General features: G+C 54.4%; 1 protein-coding gene across 2 annotated transcripts in view; it reads left to right on the forward strand.

The window, feature by feature from the left end:
• Window positions 1-16,911, forward strand: part of LOC144948310 (uncharacterized) — a 17,978-nt gene extending 1,067 nt beyond the window's left edge. Inside the window, exons 2-5 of one of the 2 annotated variants that reach the window (XM_078877743.1) lie at window positions 1,508-1,750; window positions 9,306-9,460; window positions 11,306-11,420; window positions 15,820-16,911. In XM_078877743.1, coding sequence (XP_078733869.1) covers window positions 11,386-11,420; window positions 15,820-16,771 — 987 coding nt within the window. In that variant the 5' untranslated portion in view covers window positions 1,508-1,750; window positions 9,306-9,460; window positions 11,306-11,385 and the 3' untranslated portion in view covers window positions 16,772-16,911. The remainder of the gene's footprint in view (window positions 1-1,507; window positions 1,751-9,305; window positions 9,461-11,305; window positions 11,421-15,819) is intronic. The other variant, XM_078877744.1, reaches the window with a different exon arrangement.
• Window positions 16,912-18,642: the final 1,731 nt, after the last annotated feature.

An 18,642-nucleotide genomic window follows, 5' to 3' on the forward strand; every position in this document is an offset into this window, starting at 1 on the left:
CTCTCTCTCTCTGTGTCTGTGTCTCTCTGTTTGTCTCTGTGTCTCTCTCACTCCCCGTCTCCCTCTCTCTCTCTCTCTGTCTGTGTCTCTCCCCCTCTCTCTGTCTCTGTGTCTCTGTGTGTGTCTCTGTGTGTGTGTGTCTCTCCCCCTCTCTCTGTGTCTGTGTGTGTGTCTCTCTGTGTGTGTGTCTCTCCCCCTCTCTCTGTCTCTGTGTCTCTGTGTGTGTCTTTCTGTGTGTGTGTCTCTGCCCCTCTCTCTGTCTCTGTGTCTCTGTGTGTGTGTCTCTGTGTGTGTGTCTCTCCCCCTCTCTCTGTGTGTGTGTCTCTGTGTGTGTGTCTCTCCCCCTCTCTCTGTGTGTGTGTCTCTGTGTGTGTGTCTCTGTGTGTGTGTCTCTCCCCCTCTCTGTGTGTGTGTGTCTCTGTGTGTGTGTCTCTCCCCCTCTCTCTGTGTGTGTGTCTCTGTGTGTGTGTCTCTGTGTGTGTGTCTCTCCCCCTCTCTGTGTGTGTGTGTCTCTGTGTGTGTGTCTCTCCCCCTCTCTCTGTGTGTGTGTCTCTGTGTGTGTGTCTCTCCCCCTCTCTCTGTGTGTGTGTCTCTGTGTGTGTGTCTCTGCCCCTCTCTCTGTCTCTGTGTCTCTGTGTGTGTGTGTCTCTGCCCCTCTCTGTCTCTGTGTGTGTGTCTCTGCCCCTCTGTCTCTGTGTCTCTGTGTGTGTGTCTCTGTGTCTCTGTGTGTGTGTCTCTCCCCCTCTCTCTGTGTGTGTGTCTCTGTGTCTCTGTGTGTGTGTCTCTGTGTGTGTGTGTCTCTCCCCCTCTCTCTGTCTCTGTGTCTCTGTGTGTGTGTCTCTGTGTGTGTGTCTCTCCCCCTCTCCCCCTCTCTCTGTCCGCGCGGTGTCGTCGCTGCACGCGACGGGCCAAAGGGAAGAGGGCGGAGCGGGCTCAGTCGAGCGACAAACAGCAGCGGAATCCACCACCGACATCACCATCACCACCATCACCACCACTAAGACCCCACCATCACCACCACCACCACCATCATCACCATCACCACCACCATCATCATCACCATCACCACCACCACCACTAAGACCCCACCATCACCACCATCACCACCACTAAGACCCCACCATCACCACCATCATCATCATCACCACTAAGACCCCACCATCACCACCATCATCATCATCATCACCACTAAGACCCCACCATCACCACCATCATCATCATCACCACTAAGACCCCACCACCACCATCACCACCACCGCCACCACTGACACCACCATCACCACCGCCACCACTGACACCACCACCACCACCATCGTCACCACCGACATCACCATCATCACCACCACCACCATCATCATCACCACCACTAAGACCCCACCACCACCATCACCACCACCACACCATCACCACCACCGACACCACCATCATCACCACCACCGCCGCTGCTGCTGCTGCTTGCCAAGGGCCCAGGGCTGCAGCCCCCCCCCCTCTCGACCCCCCCCCCCAGCTCCGTTCGTCTGCCAAGATCCAAGGGCCCCCCTTTCGAGACCCCCACAAGCTCTACAAGCCTGCCGAGATCCAAGAGCCCCCCTTTCGACCCCCACAAGCTCTACACGTGGGCCACAAGCCAAGGGCCCCCCTTTCGACCCCCACAAGCTCCGTTCGTCTTCCGAGATCCAAGAGCCCCCCTTTCGACCCCCACAAGCTCTACACGTGGGCCACAAGCCAAGGGGCGCCGCACAAAACCCTGGTCAGTCGCCGGCATTTGCCGAGGATTGTTCGATCCGTGATCGATGTGTGGGTCTCCTACCCAACGGGGGCGGGGGGGGGCATCGATCTGAGGGGGGGGGGGGAGGGGTCCGTGACATACAAACACGCGCGCACGAAGCGCTTCATAGCTCATCGGATTTTGACCACCCCCCTAACCAGCGCGCGCGTGCGTGGAGAGCGGTGGCGCAGCGATTAGCGCCGCGCTGCGAACCTGGCGACCCGGGTGACGATTATCTTTGAGCCGGGCCTCCCTTAGGTCAACTCGGCCTCAAATGTGTAGCTGGTGTCGCGGTGGGGAGACAAAGGCGGTCGGGAGTGGTGCTGGTCACCCATCCACCCCCTCTGTGTGTGTCACAGCACTTGCCCCTGCAGTCTGTTAGAGGCTACACGGGGGATCTTTGTCTGTGTCTGAGTGTGAGGTGCTAGCTAACAGCACTTGCCCCTGCAGCCTGTTAGAGGCTACACGGGGGATCTTTGTCTGTGTCTGTGTGTGAGGTGCTAGCTGACAGCACTTGCCCCTGCAGCCTGTTAGAGGCTACACGGGGGATCTTTGTCTGTGTCTGTGTGTGAGGTGCTAGCTGACAGCACTTGCCCCTGCAGTCTGTTAGAGGCTACACGGGGGATCTGTGTCTGAGTGTGAGGTGATAGCTAACAGCACTTGCCCCTGCAGTCTGTTAGAGGCTACACGGGGGATCTTTGTCTGTGTCTGTGTGTGAGGTGCTAGCTGACAGCACTTGCCCCTGCAGTCTGTTAGAGGCTACACGGGGGATCTTTGTCTGTGTCTGAGTGTGAGGTGCTAGCTAACAGCACTTGCCCCTGCAGTCTGTTAGAGGCTACACGGGGGATCTTTGTCTGTGTCTGTGTGTGAAGTGCTAGCTAACAGCACTTGCCCCTGCAGCCTGTTAGAGGCTACACGGGGGATCTTTGTCTGTGTCTGTGTGTGAGGTGCCAGCTAAAAGCACTTGCCCCTGCAGCCTGTTAGAGGCTACACGGGGGATCTTTGTCTGTGTCTGTGTGTGAGGTGCCAGCTAACAGCACTTGCCCTTGCAGCCTGTTAGAGGCTACACGGGGGATCTTTGTCTGTGTCTGTGTGTGAGGTGCCAGCTAACAGCACTTGCCCCTGCAGCCTGTTAGAGGCTACACGGGGGACCTTTGTCTGTGTGTGTGAGGTGCTAGCTAACAGCACTTGCCCTTGCAGCCTGTTAGAGGCTACACGGGGGACCTTTGTCTGTGTCTGTGTGTGAGGTGCTAGCTGACAGCACTTGCCCCTGCAGCCTGTTAGAGGCTACACGGGGGATCTTTGTCTGTGTCTGTGTGAGGTGCTAGCTAACAGCACTTGCCCCTGCAGCCTGTCAGAGGCTACACGGGGGACCTTTGGCTGTGTGTGAGGTGCTAGCTAACAGCACTTGCCCCTGCAGCCTGTTAGAGGCTACAAGGGGGAGCTTTGTCTGTGTCTGTGTGTGAGGTGCCAGCTAACAGCACTTGCCTCTGCAGCCTGTTGGAGGCTACACGGGGGATCTTTGTCTGTGTCTGTGTGTGAGGTGCCAGCTAACAGCACTTGCCCCTACAGTCTGTTAGAGGCTACACGGGGGATCTTTGTCTGTGTCGGTGTGTGAGGTGCTAGCTAACAGCACTTGCCCCTGCAGTCTGTTAAGGCTACACGGGGGACCTTTGTCTGTGTGTGAGGTGCCAGTTAACAGCACTTTCCCCTGCAGTCTGTTAGAGGCTACACGGGGGATCTTTGTCTGTGTCTGTGTGTGAGGTGCTAGCTGACAGCACTTGCCCCTGCAGTCTGTTAGAGGCTACACGGGGGACCTTTGTCTGTGTCTGTGTGTGAGGTGCCAGTTGACAGCACTTTCCCCTGCAGTATGTTAAGGCTACACGGGGGACCTTTGTCTGTGTGTGAGGTGCCAGTTAACAGCACTTTCCCCTGCAGTCTGTTAGAGGCTACACGGGGGATCTTTGTCTGTGTCTGTGTGTGAGGTGCTAGCTGACAGCACTTGCCCCTGCAGTCTGTTAGAGGCTACACGGGGGATCTTTGTCTGTGTCTGTGTGTGAGGTGCTAGCTGACAGCACTTGCCCCTGCAGTCTGTTAGAGGCTACACGGGGGACCTTTGTCTGTGTCTGTGTGTGAGGTGCCAGTTGACAGCACTTTCCCCTGCAGTCTGTTAGAGGCTACACGGGGGATCTTTGTCTTTGATTTGGTGGGGAGCGGTGGCGCAGTGGTTAGCGCGCTGCGCTGCGAACCTGGCCACTCGCTAGCGGCTGCCAGCACCCTGGGACTCGCCTAGGTCGACTCAGCCTTAAACGACTCAGCCTTGTTTCTTGACTTGTCATTCACGATATTGGGGGGGGGGGGGGGTGTGGGGGGGGGGTGTGGGGGGGGTGGGGTTAGATGAGGCCGGTCATAATTACTGGCGAAACGTCGAACTCCGATTGTAAAATGTTGTGGATTTGCTCTCCAACACACCGGTGTAGTGCTGTACTAGTATCCTACACTATACACTACACTATACACTACACTATACACTACACTACTATACAATACACTATACACTACTATACACTACTGTAGACTACACTATACACTACTGTAGACTACACTATACACTACACGATACACTACACACTACACTATACACTACACTATACACTACTATACACTACTACACTATACACTACTCTATATACTAGACTATACACTACACTATACACTACACATTACACTACACATTATACTACACTATACACTACTACACTATACACTACTACACTATACACTACACTATACACTACACTACCATACACTATACACTACACTATATACACTACACTATACACTACTATACACTACACTATACACTACACTACACATTACACTATACACTACACTATACACTACACTATACACTACACTATACACTACACTACACACTACTATACACTACACTACACACTACACGATGCACTACACACTACACTACACACTACACTACACACTACTGTAGACTACACTATACACTACACTATACACTACACTATACACTACACACTACACTACACTATACACTACACTATACACTACACTATACACTACACACTACACTATACACTACACTATACACTACACTATACACTACACACTACACTATACACTACACTATACACTACACTATACACTACACTACACACTAGTGCTGTACTAGTAACAAATTGGCCACGTTCTGTTTACGTGACAAACCTCTCGCTGATTGGCTGTGTCGGGTGGTGGCGGGTTTAACGACACAACAACATTTATATATTTACGCGATCTAACTCAAAACAAAAACCCTGTATTATATTTGTATATGGTGTGTAGTGTATAGTGTAGTGTATAGTGTAGTGTATAGTAGTATAGTGTAGTGTATAGTGTAGTGTACTGTATAGTGTAGTGTATAGTAGTATAGTGTATAGTAGTATAGTGTAGTGTATAGTGTAGTGTATAGTAGTATAGTGTAGTGTATAGTGTAGTGTATAGTAGTATAGTGTAGTGTATAGTGTAGTGTATAGTAGTATAGTGTATAGTAGTATAGTGTAGTGTATAGTGTAGTGTATGGTAGTATATAGTGTAGTGTATAGTTTAGTGTATAGTTTAGTGTATAGTAGTGTATAGTGTAGTGTATAGTGTAGCGTATGGTAGTGTATAGTGTAGTGTATAGTAGTAGTGTATAGTGTAGTGTATAGTGTAGTGTGTAGTAGTGTATAGTGTAGTGTATAGTAGTGTATAGTAGTGTATAGTGTAGTGTATAGTAGCAGTGTATAGTGTAGTGTATAGTAGTGTATCGTGTAGTATAGTGTATAGTGTAGTGTATAGTAGTAGTGTATAGTGTAGTGTATAGTAGTAGTGTATAGTGTAGTGTATGGTAGAAGTGTATAGTGTAGTGTATAGTAGTAGTGTATAGTGTAGTGTATAGTAGTAGTGTATAGTGTAGTGAGTAGTGTATAGTGTATAGTAGTGTATAGTAGTAGTGTATAGTGTAGTGTATAGTGTAGTGTATAGTAGTGTATAGTAGTATTGTATAGTGTAGTGTATAGTAGTAGTGTATAGTATAGTGTATAGTGTAGTGTATAGTAGTGTATAGTAGTAGTGTATAGTAGTGTATAGTAGTAGTGTATAGTGTAGTGTATAGTAGTGTATAGTAGTAGTGTATAGTGTAGTGTATAGTAGTGTATAGTAGTAGTGTATAGTGTAGTGTATAGTAGTGTATAGTAGTAGTGTATAGTGTAGTGTATAGTAGTGTATAGTAGTATTGTATAGTGTAGTGTATAGTAGTAGTGTATAGTAGTGTATAGTATAGTGTATAGTAGTAGTGTATAGTGTAGTGTATAGTAGTGTATAGTAGTAGTGTATAGTGTAGTGTATAGTAGTGTATAGTGTAGTGTATAGTAGTGTATAGTAGTAGTGTATAGTGTAGTGTATCGTGTAGTATAGTGTATAGTAGTGTATAGTGTAGTGTATAGTATAGTGTATAGTGTATAGTAGTGTATAGTGTAGTGTATAGTGTAGTGTATAGTAGTAGTGTATAGTAGTGTAGTGTGGTGTTTAGTCGGCTACACGGGCAGGCGAGGGGGGGGGGCTTTGTCTTGGAATGTGCAGAACAATGTGGGGTGGGCGTGGGGGCGAGCTCGCTCGTTGGCGTGTGCGTGCGTGTGTGTGTGTGCGCATGTGTGTGTGTGCGCATGTGTGGGTGTGTGTGTGCATGTGTGGGTGTGTGTGTGTGCGCGTGTGTGTGTGCATGTGTGGGTGTGTGTGTGTGCGCGTGTGTGTGCGCGTGTGTGTGTCCGTGTGTGTGTGTGCGCGTGTGTGGGTGTGTGCGCATGTGTGGGTGTGCGCGTGCGTGTGCGTATGTGCATGTGTGTGCGTGTGTGTGTGCGTGTGTGTGTTTGGAAAGATGCCCTGGTGGTCCCCCTCTTTAAGAAGGGGGACCGCACAGACTGTAACAACTATAGGGGCATCTCACTCCTCAGTGTGCCGGGAAAGGTCCTGGCAAGGATTATTCAACATCGCCTTGCTAGGCATGCTGAGGAGAGGCTTGCGGAGCCCCAATGTGGTTTCAGGAAAGGGCGGTCCTGCACAGATGCCATATTTTCTGTCCGTCTGCTACAGCAGAGGTGTAAGGAATTTCAACAAGACCTTTCATGTCTGCTTTATTGACCTACCATCAGTAGGCCTGGGCTCTGGGTTCTTCTTCGTGCTTTCGGAGTCCCTGACTCTCTGCTCACGATCATTAAGGACCTTCATGATGGTGAGCGGGCCCGGGTAAAACTACGTGGCCGGGAGTCAGAGCCTTTCCCTGTTCACCTTGGGGTGCGACAGGGATGTCCATTGGCTCCCACATTATTTAACATCTATTTTGACCACGTAGTTCGTGAAGCCTTCAATAGCTGTACGAGGGGAATTTACATTTGGTACAGATGTAGTGACATAAGAAGGGAGGGGCTGCTGGGGGCTCTGGGACCCTGGGCGGGCCAGGCGCTTAAGCCTCTTGGCACCAGGCGCTGGGTTCCTGGGCGGCCCAGGCGCTTAAGCCGCTTGGCGCCACCAACGGGGGGGGGCTGTGTGTGCTCTGTGGGATATCTGGGGGCGCACACAGCCCCACCCCTCGTTGGGGACGAGGCATAAAAGGGGAGCTCCCTGGACGATCAGGGCCAGTTGTTGCTCAAGACCCAAGACCCAAGACCAGCCATCTGAGGACCCTGGGATGTTGTGAGAGCGAGTGGTGGGAATCTGGAACTCCCGGCTCTACGTCCTTGTGAGGGCGAGTTCCAGAGCGTAGCCAGAGTAGTGTATCTAGGCTGTGTACCTAGGCTGTGTACCTAGGCTGTAACAGAGTAGTTGGGGTGTTGGACTGTTGGAGTGTTGGAGTGTTGGATCGTAATAAAGAAGTTACCTCTACAAGTGTCTCCGGAACCCGTTACACAGATACAATGGGAGGCTGATCGATACCCGGGTGCGATCAAGGGATGGCTCCCTATTGGTCAACCACGTAATGTATGCCGATGATTTGGTAATAGCTGCTCATTCAGAAGAGGAGTTGGAGACGCTGCTGCTGAGACTGGAGCGTGCCACTAAGCGGTGGGGCCTTACCATCAGCCCCACCAAAACTAAGCACCTGCCTGGGTATTTTGTACCATCGGACACTCCACCCCCACAACTCCCAATCGGTGATGGGGCAGTTGTGGAGAGAGTGGAGAGTTTCCCATACCTGGGCAGTGTGCTCATGACCGGCTCCAGTTTAACAGCAGATGTCTCACTCCGAATCAGTCGAGCGGCAATATCTTTTCATCGGTTGCGTAACGCTGTGTGGAAGCTACCTGGTCTGTCGCTCCGCACGAAGCTTCAGGTCTTCTCGGCCACGGTCATTCCCTCCCTTCTCTACGCTTGCGAAACGTGGACCCCCCTAATGGAGCATCTTCGCCGGTTGGAAACATTTAGGCTGGTCTGCCTACGATCCATCCTGGGTTTAACCTGCAGGCTGGATTGTGTGAGGAGCTCACAAATCCTTGAAAGATCTGGTCAAAGTCCCATCGGTGAGCTCCTCCGGCAGGCAAGGCTGCGTTGGCTGGGTAGTTCCCAGCGGAGCCGGTGCCCTATGGGACCCCCGGAAGGCCTCAATTTGCGTGCTAGGCCTCGCGTGCTAGGCCTCGTGTGCTAGGCCTAGCGCGCTAGGCTGTCTGCGGCGGGGGGAGATCGGCAGCCGCCGTTTTGTGTGAGGCTTCGGCCGCCCGCCCGCCCGCGATTCATCGAGTCCATCCAGTACGGCAAAGGGTCCCCAAACCCCAGGACCGCGGACCGGTACCGAGTGCAGTTTAGTCGCGAATCTCCGCGGAGCTTCGCGAGATGCGAGCGGAGGCTGCGAGCGAACCCGATGGGATGCGGCGGCGCTCTCCGTCAAACCGCCGGGTGGCTAACTCGCTCCCCGTTTCCGGTGACGACGTCCTCCCCCCCCCCCCCCGATTGCAAAACGGAACGCGGCTCGCGCACCATCAATCAATTTCAAGGACAGTGCACATACATTATCAGAGTTGTGTTTTTTTTTGCATTATGACCGAAGGTATTGTGGTCAATGCAAACATGACTCCTCGTAAAAAACGGTGTCAGTTTTGTTTCCAGATAAAAGGGTAAAAAAACTATTAACATATTTTGCTACTGGCAAAGGAGGTTCCAATGGTGTAAATGCTTCACCCCGAGCTCTGATACTCTGATGGTGCATTGTCTTTGAGTTGTGCGCCTTTTGGCGTCATCTGGTCCAACACCATGTGAGACTAGGCTCTAAGGAAAGCTGTCTCGGGTGTGGACCAATCAATTTCATGGACGGTGCATATCCATTATCAGAGTTGTGTTTTTTGTTTGCATTCCGACCACAGGTATTGTGGTCAATGCAAACATGGTGTCAGTTTTGTTGCCAGATAAAAGGGTAAAAAACCCAATTATCATATTTTTCTACTGGCAGATGAGGTTCCAATGGTGTTTTTGTTGTTGTTGTTGTTTGCAGTCACCGGCGACCCGGGACTGAGGCCATCAACTCGCTACACTTGAGAAAACCCCGCTTTAGTCAACGGTCAGCAGCCGCAACCTGGATTGGAACTCAGGCTCTCAGCGGTGCTGGCCCCACGCCCTGACCTCTAACCCTGCCAGCCTCCTCCACAGGTGTCCGTTGCTTCCCGTACTCTGCACAGACGCTCTTGATCGACCGGTCGATCGGTCTTTAGTTCTTTTACCCGCCGATATTGCCCCCTGCCCCCCGGTCGGGTGCGCGCGTCACGTCGTCGAAACGTTAACCTCCGACGGAGAAAACCGCTGGCTACTCCTGGGCAGAGGTCGCAATCGGGTTTTGATTCCTTACCCGTACCCGGCCGCACCAGGGTCGCAAACGGGTACCCGTACCCGGCCGTACCCGTACCCGTACCCGGCCGGGAACGGGTACGGGTATCGGGTACCCGATTGCGACCTCTGGGATGAAGCCGCGTTGCAGGCACGGGTGGGTTGATTCTAGGAACTTGAATTGTGAGAAGAGACACAAGACGTTGGGAAATGAGTGACAAACGGTGACTCACCAGTGACTCACGGCCTACCCGGGTTTTATTCCTTACCCGTACCGATACCCGGCCGGGTACGGGTAGCCTGGTATCGGGTAGGGTACGGGTATCGGGTACCCGGTTGCCACCTCTGCGGTGCACTGCAGTACCCGGTGCTTTTCGAACATCTCCCGGCCCCCGAATTCGTCAAAGGCTCCCGGTTGCCCGCGAGGCTCTGCGCGTTGCTCTGCGCGGCACGGTAGGCCTCGGCAAGGTAAGGTAAATGACCCTTTTTACCGGGTGAAAGGGTAAAGGGTAAAGGTGCCGACATGCCCAAGGGGTAAGGTAAAGGGTACAGGGTAAAGGTAGCTCGGAAGAATTACCCGGTCGGGTAAAGGTAGCGCGAAGTATTACCCGGTAAATACGGTGCCTAGTTTACCGCTAGAAGCTCCGTGGCACAGTCCGTGGCCTCCATTTAATAAGTAATGTTTTTTTTTTACTTTTTTTTTTAAACACGCTTTTATTAAATGTACCGTACGAGTAATGGCAGAACTCCACGGCTCCAGGAAGTGGCCCCGAAGCTTGCCGTAACGTAAGGGACCGTGGCCAATTACAGCCAACGTCAGTTGAGCGTGGACAATTAGACCCAAGCCGAAACATAACACGTAAAAAAAGAATGTTTAAAAACAGATATATTTTTATGATAGAATATAGCGTTGTCATAAGTATGACATAAGTATTCCAAAATTGCAGTCTATACCATATTGGGAAGTGGGTTAAAATTGAGTTGCAAGATTTGAGGATACAACGACAACAACAACAACAACAATGACAACAACAACAGACAGAGTGAGTTCAAAGCGTGTAAAATTGGAATGGAGAGTATTCTATATGTATAAAGCGCTCTACCTAGCATGTACCGTTATAAACCTTGTTCATGTGTCGTAGTACCCCAGTAATTACCCTGTAATCGGGTAATTTGTATGGGGTAAGGGTAAAAGGTAGGGTAAAGGTAGGCTCGTTGCTTTTTACCGTTTACCTTACCTGCTAAAGGGTAAAAGGTAAGGGTAGAGCGATTGCATTGTGGTAAGGTAAAAGGTAGGGTAAAGGTAGGCTCGTTGCTTTTTACACTTTTACCTTACCTGCTAAAGGGTAAAAGGTAAGGGTAGAGCGATTGTATTGTGGTAAGGTAAAAGGTAGGGTAAAGGTAGGCTCGTTGTTTTTACACTTTTACCTGATCTGCTAAAGGGTAAAAGGTAAGGGTAGAGCGATGGTATTGTGGTAAGGTAAAAGGTAGGGTAAAGGTAGGCTCGTTGCTTTTTACCGTTTACCTTACCTGCTAAAGGGTAAAAGGTAAGGGTAAAGTTTGTCTTGTTTTACTTTTACCGTTTTACTTTTACCTTACCTTGCCGAGGCCTACGGCGCGGTTCCGTCTCGCGGCGACCTCATTGACCTTGCTTGCTTTTGTCTCATTCAGGGCGGCCACCCCCCCCCATCACCCACCCCCCACCCCACACACACACAACCCCATCCCCGGATAATCGAGCCTTGACTGTAATGGCTTCTCAAATCTACCTCCAGACGACGTGGTGGTGAGCGGAGCGTGCCTGCGGGTTGAGGAACATGCGTTTTTGCGATGTATTTGTTTATGGGAAAAAAAAAACATTACTTCTAGATTTGAAGCTTTCGTGACTGCAAGGATTCATATTCTTAGGTTTTTTCGGTAAAGTCACGTAGGTAAAACAGAGCTCCTGCAATCTCTCATTTACTTGATACAGCTGTCGTGGCTGTGACGGTTCCACCTGAAGACGGAAGCTTGTGTTGCCTCCGAAACGTCGTGATTTTTATTTTATTTTCCTTTTATTAATTTTAATGTTTTACCTACGTGACTTTACCGAAAAAAACGAAAAATAAAAAAAAATACTATTTTTTTTCACCGTTTTCCAGGGTAAAGGTCCCACCACAGAGTCGCGTAGCGCTTTTTCGCAAGCGACTCAGGCCATCACAGATGATGAGCGCAACGTCGTGGCTTTTTGTTGTCGTCGTCACGTGGAAATGTACAGCAGCGGCCAAATACTCTCAAATGCGTGATGTTGATTCTAAATGTGGAGGGGGAAACCGGAGGACCCGGAGAAAAAGCCACGCGACCACGGGGAGAGAGAAAGGGAGGCACGCAGACTCCAAATATACAGCAGCAGCAGCAGGCGTCGGGGTCGGGATAGAACCCACGACCTCCTGCATACCAGGCGAGGTAGTTAACATGTTTTAGCCATCGTGGTGCTGATGATGAGAGAGACGCAGACTCCAAATATACAGCAGCAGCAGCAGGTGTCGGGGGTCGGGATCGAACCCATGACCTTCTGCATACCAGGCGAGGTGGTTAACATCTCCTAGCCATCGTGATGCTGATGATGAGAGAGACGCAGACTCCAAATATACAGCAGCAGCAGCAGGTGTCGGGGGTCGGGATCGAACCCATGACCTCCTGCATACCAGGCGAGGTGGTTAACATCTCCTAGCCACCGTGATGATGATGAGAGAGAGAGACGCAGACTGCAAATATACAGCAGCAGGCGTCAGGGGTCAGGATAGAACCCACAACCTCCTGCACACCAGGCGAGGTAGTTAACATCTCCCAGCCCACCGTGGCTCCCACTGCTAAAGTGCTGTGTGGCCGGAGTGGGGGCGGCGCCATGCTGAGCCGGTCCTGGCCGTTTTGTTTCTTTCGTCTCGTGTGTGCGACGATCCCGCCCAGCGGCGTCGACGGATGGAGCTGCGTCTCTCTGGTTCTGATCGTCGGGAGACAAAGTTGAGGGAAGGGGTGGGGGGGAGAGCGAAAAAAGGGCCTGGGTTCGATTTCCGATTTGGGTGCACTTTCTCGGTGGAGTTTGTGCGAGTTTGGCGTGTGAGTGGACTTGCCAATGACCGGTACCAGCGGTGTCGAGATTGGCCTCTGCGGAGGATGAGGAGGCTCGTGAAAGTTGGGTGGCCAGTCGCATTCCAGCAGCAACAACGGAGGGCGGAGGAGCGACGCTCGCAACAACGAGCGGAGCGCCGGGCGGATAAAACACAGCGAGTTGGCACAGTAGGGGGGAACAGGTGGTGCATCTGCCAGTTGTCTCAGTCGGTCAACCCATGGCACCTGCTGGGTCTGTCCCGTGACCTCCTGCCGGTGGGCGTTCGACACTTCACGTGGCCTTAAAGTGCACAAGCGCCGTGACTTCACCGCCATTTAGTGGCGAATAGCGGTTGTTGTTGAGTGTGTGTGAGTGAGTGGGAATTCCTCCGGTACGGCCATGGAAAGCTCGAATTACGTTGTCAAAAATGATGTTAAATAATGTGAGAGCCAGAGGACATCCCTGTCGCACCCCAAGTTGAACAGGGAATGGCTCGGACTCCTGGCCACTTAGCTAAACCCGGGCCCACTCACCATCATGAAGGTCCTTAATGATCGTGAGCAGAGGGTCAGGGACTCCAAAAGCACGAAGAACAACCCAGAGCCCAAGCCTACTGATGGTATCATAGGCCTTGACCAGGTCAATAAAGCAGAGATGTAGGTCTTGTTGGAATTCCCTACACCTCTGCTGTAGCAGACGGACAGAAAATATGTTATCTGTGCAAGACCGCCCTGGCCTGAAACCACATTGGGGTTCCGCAAACCTCTCCTCAGGATGCCTGGCAAGGCGATGTTGAATAATCCTTTCTAGGATCTTTCCCAGCATTAAAGAGGAGCGAGATGCCCCTGTAGTTGTTACAGTCTGTGCGGTCCCCCTTCTTAAAGAGGGGGACCACAAGGGCATCCTTCCATTCCTGCGGAACCCTTCCTGTTGTCCAGACGATTGCGGTGATGTCATGTAGGGCAGTCTGCACACAGATGCCACCCTCCCTCAGTATTTCACTTGGGAGATCATCTCTGGAATTTCCATCTGGTACAGATACAATGGGAGGCTAATCGATGCCTGGGTGCGATCGAGGGATGGGGCCCTATTGGTTAACCGTGTTTTGTATGCCGATGATCTGGTGATTGCCGCTCGCTCAGAGAAGGAGTTGGAGGCGCTGCTGCTGAACCTAGAGCATGGGGCCTTACCATTAGCCCCACCAAAACTAAGCGCCCGCCTGAGTATTTTGTGCCATCAAACACTCCACCCCCTCAACTCCCAACTGGTGATGAAGCAGTTGTGGAGAGAGTGGAGAGTTTTCCACACCTGGGCGGTGTGCTTATGACTGGCTCCGGGTTGCCAGCAGAGGTCTCACTCCGGATAAGTTGGGCGGCATTATCTTTTCACCGGCTGCGTAACGCTGCTTTGTGGAAGCTACCTGGTCTGTCGCTCCACATGAAGCTTCACGCTTTTCTCGGCCACGGTCACGCACTCCCTTCTCTATGCTTGTGAAACGTGGACCCCCCGCCCCCCCTAATGGAACATCTTCGCCGGTTAGAAACATTTAGGCTGGCCTGCCCACGATCCATCCTGGGTTTAAACCAGGATGGATTGTGTGAGGAGCTCACAAATCCTCGAAAGATCTGGACGAAGTCCCATCGGTGAGCTCCTCCGGCAGGCAAGGCTCCATTGGCTGGGTCATGTAGCCCGCATGCCCAGCCACCGCATGCCCAAACAGCTTCTGTTTCGCCGAATGACGGGGACTAATCAGGCACAGCACGGGCTAGAGAAGAGGTGGACCGAGGCGGTGCTGGAGGACGTGGAGCTGAGTAGACTTGCCGACGACCGGTACCAGCGGTGTCAAGATCGGCCTCTGTGGAGGAGGCTCGTGAAGGACGCTACTGGGCAGTTGGAGGCAGTCGCCCTCCAGCAACAACGGAGGGCGGAGGAGCGACGCTCGCAACAACGAGCGGAGCGCCGGGTGGCTAAAGCACAGCAAGTTGACACAGTAGGGGGCACAGGTGGTGCATCAGCCAGTCATCTCAGTCAGTCGACCCGTGGCACCTGCAGGGTCTGCCCCGTGACCTCCTGCCAGCGGGCCTTCGACACTTCAAGTGGCCTCAACGTGCACATGGCCTGGCACAGGCCGGGCGTGGCGCTGGCCACCCTGCCCCCACCTCGTGCGCGGTGCCACTGCTCGCCGGCGCCCCCCCCTGGTAGCCCCTTGAGTGCGGCCCCTGACGCACAAATAGTCAAGAAAAACACCACCACCGCCACCATCATCGCCGCCATCATCGCCATGCTGCTATCGAACCCCCACCCCCCAGAGGTCGCAAACGGGTTTTGATTCCTTACCCCCGTACCCGTACCCGGCCGCAGCAGGGTCGCAAACGGGTACCCGTACCCTACCCGATACCCGGCTACCCGTACCCGGCCGGGTATAAGGTAGGGTACGGGTATCGGGTACCCGATTGCGACCTCTGGGATGAAGCCACGTTGCAGGCGCGGGTGGGTTGATTCTAGGAACTTGAATTGTGAGAAGAGACAAGACGTTGGGAAATGAGCGACAAACGGTGACTCACCAGTGACTCACGGCCTACCCGTACCCGTACCCGGCCGCACCAGGGTCACAAACGGCTACCCGACTGCCCGTACCCGGTACGCGTAGCCGGGTATCGGGTAGGGTATGGGTATCGGGTACCCGGTTGCGACCTCTGCCACCCCCACACCCCCCCCCTCGGCACCACGACGCGCGCACGGTGACGATGCCTCGTCGTCCAAAGTGCCGCCACCCCCCCCGACCACCCCAACACCCGCCACGAAGAACGACTAGGCCCAGAGGCAACGGGGGCGGGGCGGGGGGTGACGGAGGCGGGGCGGGTGTCAACCCTCACGTCTTTGAACGACGACGAGGAAAACCCCCCCACCCACCCCCCCACCCACCCCCCCACCCACCCCCACAAACGTAAAGCGGCGACGTCGTCTGACCGGGGGGGGCGGAGTTTTCCAGCGGATCCTTTTCTCCTTCCCGTCGTCGTTGTCGTCTCCGCCCCACCCCCACCCCACCCCACCCACCTCCACCACCTCCACCACCCCCCGTCCCTGCGCGCAGGCCAGGAAACATGAAGGAGGAGGAGGAGACGCGCTACATGTGCCCCGTTTGCAGCTGGGTGCTGGTGAGCCAGCCGGCGCTGCAGGACCACATGAAGCGTCACGCTCGGCCCGGCGACCACACGCCGCCGCCACCACCGCCGCCACCGCCGACCTCGACGCAGCAGCAGCAGCAGCAGCACGAGTGCGAGCAGTGCCCCTACAGCACGGACCGCCGATGCAACCTGGAGATCCACGCACGCACCCACGCGGCGGCCGCCGCAGCCGCGGCCGCCGAGAAGCCGTTCAAGTGCGCCGAGTGCGGCAAGGGGTTCGCGCTGGCGGGCAACCTGCAGATGCACCAGCGTAGCCACGGCAACAACAACAACAACAACAAGCAGCAGCAACAGCAGCAGCAGCCGTCGCTGCTTCCGCCGCAGCAGCTGCCGCAGCCGCCGTACCAGTGCACGGCGTGCGGGAAGGTGTTCGCCTGGCTCGGCGAGTTCCACGGCCACCTGGCGTCTCACGCGGCCACCGGCGGGAACGCCGGGGGGAACTCCGGTGGCGGCGGGAACAACAACGGCAACAACGGCGGCAACGGCAACGGCAACAACGGCGACAAGACGCACACGTGCGGCGTGTGCGAGAAGGAGTTTGCCCAGCCGGAGCGTCTGCGCGAGCACCAGCGGTCGCACGCGAGCGGCGAGAAGCCGTACATGTGCGGCGACTGCGGCAAGGTGTTCACCTACACGGCGAGCTTCAAGAAGCACCTGCGCTCGCACACGGACGAGAAGCCGCACGCGTGCGCCGAGTGCGGGAAGGTGTTCACCCACCTGGGCAACCTGCAGAGGCACGAGCGCTGCCACGTCGACGGCAAGCCGCACAAGTGCAACGAGTGCGGCAAGGAGTTCACCTACACGGCCAGCTTCATGAAGCACCTGAGGACGCACACGGAGGAGAAGCCCTTCATGTGAGCGAGCGAGGGGCAAGGAGCGAGGGGGCGAGCAAGGAGGAACGAGGGAGCAAGCGAGCGAGGGGGGAGCAAGCGAGCGAGGGGCGAAGGAGCGAGCGAGGAGGAGGAACGAGGGAGCGAGCAAGCGAGCGAGGGAGGGGGCGAGGGGTGAGGGAGCGAGGGAGCGAGGGAGAGAGCGAGGGAGCGAGGAGCGAACGAGCGAGAGAGCGAGGGGGGAGCGAGGAAGAGGAACGAGGGAGCGAGCGAGCGAGCGAGGGAGCGAGCAAGGAGGAATGAGGGAGCGAACGAGCGAGGGGGGAGCGAGGAGGAGCAAGGGAGCGAGGGAGGGATGGAGCGTCGCGTGAGGCTGAAGAGGAGAGACACCACCCCCCACCTCCCAACCCTGCGTGCTGCGTGGGGTGACGGTGGTGGCGGCGGCGGCGACGGCGGCGACGGTAGTGACGGTAGTGACGGTGGTGGCGGCGGCGGCGGCGGCGGCGGCGACGGCGGTGACGGTGGTGACGGCGCAGCTTTGCCAGCAGTGGGGGTGACGGTGGTGGTGACGGCGGTGGTGACGACGGCGACGACAGCGGCGGTGGTGACGACGGTGGTGACGGCGGTGACGGCGCAGCTTTGCCAGCAGTGGGGGTGACGGCGTTGACGGCGACGGAGGAGGAGGAGGGAAGATCGATCGGTGGATGTATTCGACGGTGCGCAGGTGGAGCGCTTGAGCATTGAAGGCCGCCAGCCTTGACCCCAACCCCCTGGCGGCTCCGATGGATTGTCGCGAGATTCAGGGGGCCCACGGTCGAAGTAGAGAATTCATGAATTTAGTTTGTATTATTACAACTTAGTTCTAAATTTCGATGTAAAGCTTCTCTCGTGACTGCAGCAGGGATTCATCTTCTTGGTTCTTTCGGTAAAGTCGTCACGTAGAAGAGAAGTAATAAAATAATAATAATAATAAAACATTATAAAATACAATTCTCACGATGTTTCGGCCACGACGCAAGCAGCCGTCCTCAGGTGAAGAACAGGTCTGTCGGAAAGTCTCATTCAGACTCATTCAGACGCTGTCTTTCCGACAGACCTGTTCTTCACCTGAGGACGGCTGCTTGCGTTGTGGCCGAAACGTCGTGAGAATTATTTTATTGTGTTTTATTTTTATCGTTTTATTACTTCCCTTCTACGTGACTTTACTTAGTTCTACGGGCCTCGGCAACGCCCGCCTGACCGCCGCCACCACCACCACCGCCGGCCCCACGGCGCGCCGCGATCGCTCGCGTGCCGTGGTCGTGCCGCGGTCGGCACGGACTCCAGTAGCCGACCTGGGCGTTGCCGCTCGCAGCTCCGAATGACGACGAAAAAATCGAAGAGACGAGAGAGAAGAATGCCGCGGGGCTCCAACTGCAAGGGGGCCTCCAATGGAAGGGGGGAACCCCCCCTCCCCCCAGAGAGAGGGGGGTAGGGGACACGGGGTGTCGGTGGTCGTGACACTTCTCCACACCCGCCCAGACGTCTTGGAAGCGGTGGAGGCCGTAGACTTGAACCGTGGCGGTGACGCCACTCAACCGGCAAGCTGGTGCTGGCTGGACGGTGGTGTTTGTGGCGGCGGTGGCGGTGGTGGTGATGATGATGGCGGTGGTGGTGGTGGTGATAATGGCGGTGGTGGTGGTGGTGGTGATGATGGCGGTGGTGGTGGTGGTGATGATGGCGGCGGTGGTGGTGATGATGATGGCGGTGGTGGTGGTGGTGGTGGTGGTGGTGTGATGATGGTGGTGGTGGTTATGGCGGTGGCGGCGGTGGTGATGATCTTGGTGGTGATGATGATGGCGGCGATGATGATGATGATGGTGGCGGTGGTAGTGGTGATGATGGTGGTAGCGGTGGTGG

This window comes from Lampetra fluviatilis, chromosome 48, assembly GCF_964198595.1.
Source record: "Lampetra fluviatilis chromosome 48, kcLamFluv1.1, whole genome shotgun sequence".
NCBI classification, from domain to species: domain Eukaryota; kingdom Metazoa; phylum Chordata; class Hyperoartia; order Petromyzontiformes; family Petromyzontidae; genus Lampetra; species Lampetra fluviatilis.